This window comes from Oncorhynchus clarkii, chromosome 10 (genome assembly GCF_045791955.1).
Source record: "Oncorhynchus clarkii lewisi isolate Uvic-CL-2024 chromosome 10, UVic_Ocla_1.0, whole genome shotgun sequence".
NCBI classification, from domain to species: domain Eukaryota; kingdom Metazoa; phylum Chordata; class Actinopteri; order Salmoniformes; family Salmonidae; genus Oncorhynchus; species Oncorhynchus clarkii.
The window spans coordinates 32356443-32367504 of NC_092156.1; the positions used below are offsets into that span (position 1 = coordinate 32356443).

At 43.7% G+C, this 11062-nt stretch overlaps 1 protein-coding gene across 3 annotated transcripts; it reads right to left on the reverse strand.

Annotated features, from left to right (window-relative positions):
* Positions 1-4322: 4322 nt before the first annotated feature.
* On the reverse strand, positions 4323-8544 carry LOC139418274 (cytoskeleton-associated protein 2-like). Of its 3 annotated transcripts, none has more exons than XM_071167615.1 (7): positions 8048-8107; positions 7719-7792; positions 6401-7209; positions 5961-6300; positions 5815-5866; positions 5377-5644; positions 4323-5204 (listed from the first exon to the last, which is right to left on the reverse strand). In XM_071167615.1, exons 2-7 carry the CDS (start codon positions 7755-7757, stop codon positions 4928-4930), a joined length of 1785 nt encoding a protein of 594 aa, XP_071023716.1. In that variant the 5' UTR covers positions 7758-7792; positions 8048-8107; the 3' UTR covers positions 4323-4927. The 3 variants fall into 3 exon arrangements, with proteins under 3 accessions (XP_071023716.1, XP_071023715.1, XP_071023714.1); XM_071167614.1 differs by lacking the exon at positions 8048-8107 and adding an exon at positions 8484-8544 and having other exon boundaries at positions 4453-5204; positions 5946-6300; XM_071167613.1 differs by having other exon boundaries at positions 4453-5204; positions 5946-6300; positions 8048-8091.
* Between the last annotated feature and the right edge of the window lie 2518 nt (positions 8545-11062).

The following is an 11062-nucleotide window of genomic DNA, read 5'->3' on the forward strand; positions in this document are numbered from 1 at the left end:
TTCTACCTTCTTGTTTTGTATTATGTTCCATTTATTTTTTATTAAAACACTCACTCCCTGAGCTTGCTTCTCGACTCTCAGTGCACATCGTTACATAGTCCCACTAAGCCCAAACCAGATGGGATGGCGTATCGCTGCAGAATGCTGTGGTCTCCATGCTGGTTAAGTGTGCCTTGACTTCTGAATAAATCAGACAGTGTCACCAGCAAAGCACCCCACACAAAATCACACCTCGTCCTCCAATCTTCACGGTGGGAACCACACATGTGGTTATCATCCGTTCACCTACTCTGCATCTCACAAAGACACAGTGGTTGGAACCAAAATTCTCCAATTTGGACTCATCAGACCAAAGGACAGATTTCCACCGGTCTAATGTCCATTTGCTCCTGTCTCTTGGCCCAAGCAAGTCTCTTCTTATTATTGGTGTCCTATAGTGGTGGTTCCTCTCCAGCAATTCAACTATGAAGGCTTGATTCATGCAGTCTCTTCTGAACAGTTTATGTTGAGATGTGTCTGTTACTGGTACTGTATATCAGTACACTCTTAATTTAAGCATTACGAAACGTGTATTCGATCAAATAAACCTCACTTAGCAAGTAAGCCCTTGACCAAATTCGACACTCATTGACCTCCATACAAAAACTCCTTGCTTGGTGGGCGAAACAACGAAAGCATGCCACCTGAGGGACGGAGACAGATGGGCCTCTCTTCTTTTCTGGAGGTTCAAAACCGTATTTTAACCTTGGGTGGTTCAATCCCTGAATGCTGATTGGCTGAAAGCCATGGTATATCAGACTGTATACCAAGGATATTACATTTATTTTTACTGTTGCAATTACGTAGGTAACCAGATTATTATAGCAGTAAGGCTACCTCTGGGGTTTGTGGTATATTGACCATATACCACACCCCCTCGGTCCTTATTGCTTAAATGGATCATGGTTTAATTGTGACTGACTGACCTACAAATAATGACTAGTTATTTATGACGCAAGCGTTCACTGTTGGCTGCAATGTCAAACAAGCCCAGTGGCACTAAGAGAGGACGCCGTGGAGGTGTCCTGTGTGCAAGTATGTATTTGGTATTTTATTAGGATCCCCATTAGCTGTTGCAAAAGCAGCAGGTACTCTTCCTGGGGTCCACACCAAACACAAACGATTAATACAGAACGACATAACACAGAACATCAATAGACAAGAACAGCTAAAGGACAGAACTACATACATGTTTTTAAAGGCACACATAGCCTACATATCAATACATACATACAAACTATCTAGGTCAAATAGGGGAGAGGCGTTGCTTTATCTGTTTTTTGAAACCAGGTTTGCGGTTTATTTTAGCAATATGAGATGGAAGGAAGTTCCATGCATGTGATGACCATTTCCTAACTGTTATGTCAATAAAGTTATGTCTCCTCTTTGAATGAGTTAAAATAATGCCTCTCTCGGCCCCTCTTCCAGTTTTTTGACGAAATTGAAAATGTATCAGTTTTCCCTTTCACGAGGTTGGCAAACGTTTTACAGGCTCCTAACCAATTGTGCTATTGTGAGTGTTTTTTCAAGTTATAACTTACTTTGTACATAATGCTTCTGCCACCGTCTTGTGACTGTAAACAGCTTCTGGATATCAGAACAGCAATCTCGTACTGGACAAAGTTTTTTTATTTAACAAGTGGACGCAAAGGATTTACTTCAGACACCGGACAAGGCCTAATCCCTGTCCTTTGCATGAAGAAGAGACAGAGATATAGGGGTCGTAGGTCAGGGTGCATTGTAAGAATCCAACGGCGAGCTGTTAACCCGCCTCTACCATCAGTCCTATTAGCCAACGTGCAATCATTGGATAATAAACTGGATGAGCTCCGATCAAGACTATCCTACCAAAATACTGTAATATCTTATGTTTCACAGTCGTGGCTGAACGACGACATGGATAACATTCAGCTGGCTGGGTTTTCCTTGCATCGGCAAGATAGAACAGCTGCCTCCAAACAAGAAAATGCTCATCCAGAGACGGCGCTCCTAGTGGCAGGGACTTAAATGCAGGGAAACTTAAATCCGTTTTCTACCAGCCTGTTACGTGTGCAACCAGAGAAAAAAAAACTCTAGACCACCTTTACTCCACACACAGAGACGTGTACAAAGCTCTCCCTCCCTGATTCCTGCTTACAAGCAAAAACTAAAGCAGGAAGTACCAGTGACTCGCTCAATACGGAAGTGGTCAGACGACGCAGATCCTAAACTACAGGACTGTTTTGCAAGCACAGACTGGAATATGTTCCGGGATTCTTCTGATGGGATTGAGTACACCACCTTAGTCACTCACTGCCTTCAATACGTGCATCGATGATGTCGCCCCAACAGTGACTGTATGTACATACCCCAACCAGAAGCCATGGATTACAGGCAACATCCACACTGAGCTAAAGGGTAGAGCTGCCACATTCAAGGAGCAGGAATCTAATCCAGCTATGCCCTCCAACAAACCATCAAACAGGCATTACAGGACTAAGATTGAATTTTACTACACCGGCTCTGACACTCATCTGATGTGGCAGGGCTTGCAAACTATTATGGAGTACAAAGGGAAAAACACCGCCGTGAGCTGCCCAGTGACGGGAGGCTACCAGACGAGCTAAATTACTTCTATGCACGCTTCGAGGCAAGCAACACTGAAGCATGCATGAGAGCACCAGCTGTTCGAGACGACTGTGGGATCACGCTCTCCGGGGTCAGACGGACTACCAGGACGCGTACACCAAGCATGCGCTGACCAACTGGCAAGTGCCTTCACTGACATTTTTAACCCATCCCTGACCGAGTCTGTAATACCAACATGTTTCAAGCAGACCACCATAGTCCCTGTGCCCAAGAACACCAAGATAACCTGCCTAAATAACTACAAGTCTGTAGTCATAAAATTATTTGAAAGGCTGATCATGGCTCACATCAACATCATTACCCCCAGAAACCCTAGACCTACACCAATTTGCATACCGCAAAATGGACTTCCTGACGGGCCACCCCCAGGTGGTAAGGGTTGGTAACAACATCTGCCATGGTGATCCTCAACACAGTGGCCCCTCAGGAGTGCGTGCTCAGCCCCCTCTTGTACTCCATGTTCACCCATGACTGTATGGCCAAGCACGACTCAAACACCATCAAGTTTGACGACGACACAACAGTGGTAGGCCTGATCACTGACAATGAGACAGCCTATAGGGAGATCAGAGACCTGGCAGTGTGGTGCCAGGATAATAACCTCTCCCTCAACGTGATCAGGGAGGAGATGATCGTGGACTTCAGGAAAAGGGCCGAGCAAACACCCATATTCTCATCGACGGGGCTGTAGGGGAGCAGGTTGAGAGCTTCAAGTTCCTTAGTGTCCACATCACCAACGAACTGTCATGGTCCAAACACACCAAGACAGTTGGAAAGAGGGCACAACAACGCCTATTCCCGTCAGGAGACTGAAAAGATTTGGCGTGGGTCCCCAGATCCTCAAAACGGTCTACAGCTGCACCATCAAAAGCATCCTGACTGGTTGCATCACCACCTGGTATGGCAACTGCTCGGCCTCAGACCGCAAGGCACTACAGAGAGTAGTACGTATGGCCCAATACATCACCGGAGCCAAGATTCCTGCCATCCAGGACCTCTATACCAGTGTCAGAGGAAGGCCATAAAAATTGCCAAAAACTCCAGGCACCCTAATCATAGACTGTTCTCTCTCCATCCGCACGGCAAGCGGTACCGGAGGGCCAAGTCTAGGTCCAAAAGGTTTCTTAACAGCTTCTATCCCCAAGCCATAAGACTCCTGAAAAGCTATCCAAATGGCTAACTGGACTATTTGCATTGATCCCCCCTCACTGTTTATTATCTATGCAGTCAATTGACCTATATTTACCTACCTACCTACCTACATATTACCTCAACTAACCTGTGCCCCCGCACTTTTACACTGTACCAGTACCCCCTTTATAGGGCCTCATTATTGTTATTTTGTTGCTCTTCTTCATTTACTTCAGTTAATATAGTAAACACTTATTTTTCTTAACTGCAGTGTTGGTTAAGGGCTTGTAAAGTAAGCATTTCACTCTAAGGTCTACTACACCTGTTGTATTCAGAAACATTTGTCAAATACAATTTTATTTAAGACAGCGTTAATCATGACACTTATCTAAGGAATAATTTTTCACTTCTCATGGATTTGGTGTAGAAACTCTGCTTACACCTGTTTGGTTAAAGATATTCCTGCTCAATCTACACAACATTTTTAAAGAGTTCTGACATTGCTTATGTTTGGCCCTCTAAAACTTGTTAGGTAGCATTACTATTTAAGAGACAAGTTGCAGCCAGTGAGTTGGGAAATTCTGATAAATTGACATTTAAAATTGCAACATCAATAATTCTACCAGACACGTATTTAGCTTTTTTTTTTTTTTTTAATTTTAAAAATAATGTCACTTTTCCTTGATGAGCAACACAGATTTGCCGATAAAAGGTGGTGTACATTATTAAATCTATGGTAAAACTTTGTGGTAGATATTAATGTATCAACTCTGCCAATAAAAGAACAAACAATACAGTCATAAAAACAGAATATATACAATAACAAATAGAATAGGAGGTGTAGCAGATCAAGGTATAGCAAACCAGTCTTCCTTATGAGAAGTGACAACACAAAGAGAAATAAGAAACAGAAGAACAAAAAGGCATGCCTAATTGAGGCACCAGGTCTTAGTGGATCAGTAATATTAGTCTGCCACACAGTCCATATTATCACAATTTGGATTAACAAACATTATGTAAAATAGCAAATCTATTTTCATTATTTTAAATACCCCTTCTGTAAAGTGCCGATCAACTCCACATGTTTTATCTTCCTTTTCAGGCCTCTTCTTCACACTCAGCCAAAGACTCAGAACCTCTCCAGGTCTTTGGGATGGTCAGGCAGGTCTGCCAGAAGGGCAGGGTTCCTCCTGTAGATGTAGGCATTGGCATCGTCGTCCAGCTTCACCAGCTCAGCCAGCGAGGACACACAGGTGTCATGGTCTGTTAGCATCCCAGGCAGGCGGGATGCCGTTCGCTGGATGCGACAGGAACGACGGACTGGTGTCAGAAACTTCAGATCCTTGATGGTGCTCTTTCGCCTGGAACCACTTGCACATGCCTCACCGTCGATTTTTCTCTTAACACTAGAAAGGGGAAAGAGATAGACAGCATTCTGTGATTAGTTGAAAGCCATGTCAGTTGAATATACATTTCAATATAGAGATGTAAAGTAGTGCTGTTCTCCATGACCTCCAGAAGTTGCTATAAATGGAAGTGATGATTACAGCAGGTATTTTTAAAGACAAGAAATCTCACCTTTGCAGGTATGGAGTTGTCTTCACACTGTATTTCACCACCGATGTACCGTCTGCCTCTGGTGTCGTCTCCATCAAACAGTCGCCGTCGTCATGAACTTCATCAATATAACCCTTCCTTACTTTCTGCTCTGAAGCTCCCTCACCCACTTCACATTTCACTTCAACATCCTTATTCACAGAAGACTCATTTCTTTCTTCAAATTCCTTATTTGCCAGTCTCTCCACCATTTTCACTTTAGATTCATCCCTTTTCTCATTCGGGTCTTCTAAAACAGAAACACCAAAGAATATAACACGTTACTACAGTTAACAAGTTCATCTCACACTATTTGAGCCTGTGTTGCATAATTTCAAATAGGCAGACATCAAATGAGCAAGTAAATTTGTCTGCATTTGTGTTCGCTGTGAATGTAAATGCATTAACCACAAAATGTACCATCCACACATGCTGAGGGCTTCTCCAATGCATCACGAAGGTTGACCACAATCTGTGATGAGACATACGACAGAGGCAATTAGGTTATATTTAAGAGTTTTGATGAATAAAACAGTATATGGGTTTCTTACATCATTCATTCTGACCTCTGGATCAACAGGAAGAAAATCTGTATCAGAGTTGTCAAGCAGGTCCAATGTTATGTTCATTGTCAGTGGAGTTGAGGCACAGGCTGCCTCCTGTTCAATGACCACCTGGTCGTTTTTAAGCCGAACAGTCGGTTCAGGCTCATCAACGGGTTGTTGTGAATCCTGGTCAACGGGCAGAGGCGCAACATTGGTCTTTAGTTGAGAGACAGCTGTGGATTCTGGGTGCACTTCAGGCTCTGGCTGCACAAATAGTTTAGACTTTGGGGGTGCCACTGCTGATATGGGAGGCCTCTTCAGAGTCTTTCCCTTGGATGCCAGCCACTCTGCCAGCTTTGTCCTGGGAATCAAAAACATCAGTTAAAACAATTTTGATCACTTGACCCAGTTATTTGACAATTTCCAAGAATGTAATTTAAAAAATAATAATAATCGCAAACCTTCTCTCTTCAGCAGTCTCTGTGTTAGCCCTGTACTGGCTTCGGGTACTGGCAACTGGAATCTTATGAACCTTCTTGTCAGTTGCCACTGTCATCTTAGGCTTGGTGCCCTGCGGTAGCTCTTTCCCCTTAGATGTCATGGCAGACCTAGTGGAGCTTGGGCAAGCTGTGGTAAATGGAGCAGTTCTGAAAGGAGGGACTACAGAGTGAACGCCCGTGGGACGGCGTATAGCTAGGACTGGACACTTGGAGACTGGAGGAGGCCCATTGGACACAGACTTGGATCTTGAGGGTTGACATGATTGGGGGGGCTTAAACGTGCCACGCCCAGGCAAATCGGCAACGGATTTGGACTTTGTCAAATTTCCAGGCTTTTGGCTCTTAGCTTTGGGCACAGCGTTCTTCGCAGCTGCTTTGCTTTCTAGCCCTCCCCCCAGGCCACTAGGCTTCCTGAAGGAGCTTATTTTAGATTGGACAACCTTGCCTTTGTATGTGCCAGGTTTGACAGGGACGGTAGCTGGAGGCTTTGGGGCGTCTGCAACCAGCTTTCTCTGTCTGACAGCCTGTTTGGTGAGGAAGGCTTGGCTGAAGGTGTTGCGTCTCTTCATATCGCCAGTGGTTGTTGCCATCACATCTTTCTGCTCGGTCTTGACCTTCTTTAGAGCATCCTCTCCCTTTCCCAAGTCCTCCTTTTTATTGCTCTTGGAATGAAGAAGGGCAGATTGAGCAGCCACTGTTTTAGTAGGAGCAGCTCGGGTAATTAAACACTTAGTGGATCCACTTGTTGGTTTGGCATTCTCTTTGTTGCCCTAATAATAGCAGACAGGACAAAGAAACAAGATAGATAAATTAGACATAATACATAGATAAGGGGGGGGGGGGGTGTAAATTCAACCTGGAGTGCCAGAGTGTGCTCTGGGCGTTAGTAAATTCAGAGCGTTTAGCCTCCGGAACGATCAGAGCGCACACCGAACGCTATGGCAAATTGATCCAAGTGTTCTGACCTCACAACGGCAGTCAAGCACCCAAGCTAACTGGCTAACGTTAGCTAGCTACTTCTAGACACAAAATGAGAGAACACCACACTGACCATTTTACTCGCCCTAGCAGAGCTGGTTAGGCTGTTTTCATGTTATACAGACCGTTGGTGACTGTGCTGTGCTGCTGGAAACAATTTAATTACGTTTTTCCCCCGACGTTTACTGACACCCGCCATATTCAACGGGTGTTGAGTGTTCCTAAATTCATCAGTAATTCTGCTCTGAAATCGGATTAGATTGCCAGAGAGAATTTACGAACGCACCCATATTTACCTTACCGTTTTTAAATTGGTGTTCTTTCTTGTAACTGTGGCCATTTTCTTCGGGCACAAAAGGCAGATCCTCGATTGTCCTAAAAAAATATAAATATAGATGATCAGTAACAGATCTAGAATATTTGTGGGATTTTTTTTTTTTTTACTACGTCTCACTCTCGACCGCGTTGCCTACCTAACTAGCAGTTTACCTACTAGTAATACTATGTTATATATTATGAACGTTTTCGACCGCGTTGGCTTGCAACCCGTAGGAAACAGAGCGTAAGAGGTTGCTGGAAAAATAGCAGGTCGGGTGTACATTTCAACCAGAAGGTATAACTAGCGCGTACCTTGTTATTGAATGTATTGTAGACAGAGGAAAACCGAAGGGCACAGACAAAAGCTAAAACGTCTCTCACAAAACAAACCCATTCAACTTTCGCGCTGTATAACGGCAAATAAGATTGGTCCGGATGTTGTCAGGGAAAACTCATTTTAGCCAATCGAATGTCTCGAGATGAGGTCATGGGACATTTTGGAGGGTATGGGCGGTTTCATCTGAGAAGGCATCCATCTGCACTTTTGAATGTTTGAACCATAATATAATTCCTAAACTACTGGCTGCCTGCAACACCCCAGATGGGATAGGGAGGCATTTTATTATATAACTTATAAAATCACTTAAATACTACTGTATTGACCTAGGTTATTTGTGTTAGCAAATCACAAAATTCACTATTCTAAATAAGTTCCTCCATTTTTGAGAGAGAGAATTCAAAAACAAACCTGATTGGCAAACTCCAACATCTACTGGGTGAAATACCAGTGTGCCATCACAGCAGCAAGATTTGTGACCTGTTGCCACAGGAAAAGGTCAACCAGTGAAGAACAACCACCATTATAAATATAACCCATATTTATTTTCTCTTTTGTACTTTAACCATTTGTACATCATTACAACACACAATGACATTTGTAATGACTATTCTTTTGGAACTTCTGTTTCCCATGGCAATAAAGCCCCTTTGAATGAGAGAGCGAGAGAGCTCTATTTGTATGTCATCTGATCACAGCCCCACTGGAGTTTGCTAAATGGCATTGGCACTTGGATTGGAACCAGTGCTTTGGTCAGATAACATTAAAATAGAGCTCTTTGGCCATGCACACCAGTGGTGTGTTTGGCTTTGAAAAACGTTAGGTTACGACCGTAACCCCAGTTCTCTGATAGTATGAGTGAGGTATTTCACTTATGGGATACGCCCCCAGCGTATTTGTCAGAAGCCTTTATTACACTACGCCAGCCATGATTGGCTGGACATCGAGACGTGTGTGTCGGGGAAGGGTGTCCCTCCTACCCTATAAAAAAAGTCCAACACAGCGTCTCTGAGTCGTTTAAAAATAATACAGGAGTCAGTATACCCCATAAGTGAAATACCTCACTCATACTATCAGAGAACCTGGGTTACAGTTGTAACCTAAAGTTCTCTTACAATTATTAATTTAGTTATTTCACTTATGGGATATACTGACCCCTGTATTGCCAGACAAGCTTATCCTGACAACCAACTGCCCTGTGCAATGTATCACACAAATGGGTTTTGCCCCAAGATCCTACACGTATAACAGTACGCACCAGGGTCAGTGCAGTGACATCGAGCCTATAAAACTTTGCAAATGTATGAGGCGAAGCCCAACTCGCTGCTGAGAGAAATATCTTGGACAAATATGCCCTTAAATAAAGTCCAGGACGTAGCCATTCCTCTAGTGGAATGAGCCCGTTGGCCAGCAGGAGACTGAAGACCCTTACTTGTGTAGGCCAAGGCGATAGCCTCCACTATCCAGTGAGAGAGGCATTGTTAAGTGAGCGCTTTACCTGTGTGAGGTTTCGGCCAGGAAACAAACAACTGATCACATTTTCTAAATCCCTTAGTCCTGTCCATGTAGATGCGCAGAGCACAACATATAAAACCGTTGATGTTCCAGAGAGAAAAACAACAGGGAATAAAAAGCTACCAGCTCAAGGGGAAGACATATCAAAGATGGGTTAATAATCTTCGGGATAAAGACTGAGTTAGGCCGTAATGATACCTAATTACGTGTATGTGACCAATAAAATTTGATTAGATACCGGGTGCAAATTGTGCGTGAATGTCACTTACACGCTTGGCGGAGGCCAATGCTAGTAATAGAGCAGTCTTAAATGAAAGCATCTTTAGCTCTACCTGATTCAGGGGCTCAAAAGGCTGTTGGAATAGAGCATTCAAAACAATTGATAAATCCCATGACGGGGCAAGCTGTTTGGACACCGGACTCAAACGACATGCACCCTTCATAAAACAGGCGACAAGGGGGTGTTGCCCCACTGTCGTTCTCCCAAAACCCACACGACAAGCCGAAATAACTGCTAGATATACCTTAATAGTAGAAAAGGCATTTCCTTTTTCTAATAATTCCTGTAGAAACGACAGGATTACCGGGACAGGGCACTGGAATTGCACTGTCTGTGATTTAGTGCACCATTCCTCAAAAACACAGACCTAGAGAAGAGACCCATCATTGAAACCCTCTCATATCCAAACATCCAAATAACTACTAAAGCCGATGCCATCAAACCTAGTAGACTCAGGCATGTTTTCAAAGAGACCAGGTTCCTTCTGCTAGGCAATCTTGTAAAGTTACTATATGTTCCACTGAAAGGAAAGCTTTGAATGATACAGAATCTAGGATTAAACCTAGGAAAGAGATTGTCGGCGTGGGAATCAGAACACTTTTTACTGTGTTTATTCTGAAACCTAGAAATGTCAGGTGTTCCAAGAGAAGCTGACTATGTTGTAAGACCTCTTATCTCGATTGCGCACACAGCAACCAAACATCCATGTACGTCATCGGCTGAATGCCCCTCTCTGAGTGGGGCTATGGCTGCGTCGTACACTTCATAAAAACATGAGGGGCCGAAAGGGAGCACCAGAAATTCGTAGATTACGCCTTGAAAAGCGGATCTGAGAAATTTCCTGTGAGGAGGGTATATTGACGGATACGAACCAATCACCTGGGCACACAGAACATAGAGTAGTGTGTCAACATTCTGAATGTGTACTTTCTCATGTGCCTGATCACATGAGCACATTAATCTAGGATTAGGTGTATGCCACCCCCCTTTTTTGGAACCAGGAAATATTGAGTAAAAGCCGCAGTGTCTTTGCTCGGGAGGAACATTTCTTATTGCCCTTTTCCCTATTAGCGATGTGATTTCCTCCTGGAGTACACGCGGTGACTGGTAATAATTGCCTGGCTGCCCATTTAGCTTTGGTGGTCTCTACCTGGCCCAATGCAGTAGCAATCACCAGCTTATTCACAGCACGTTT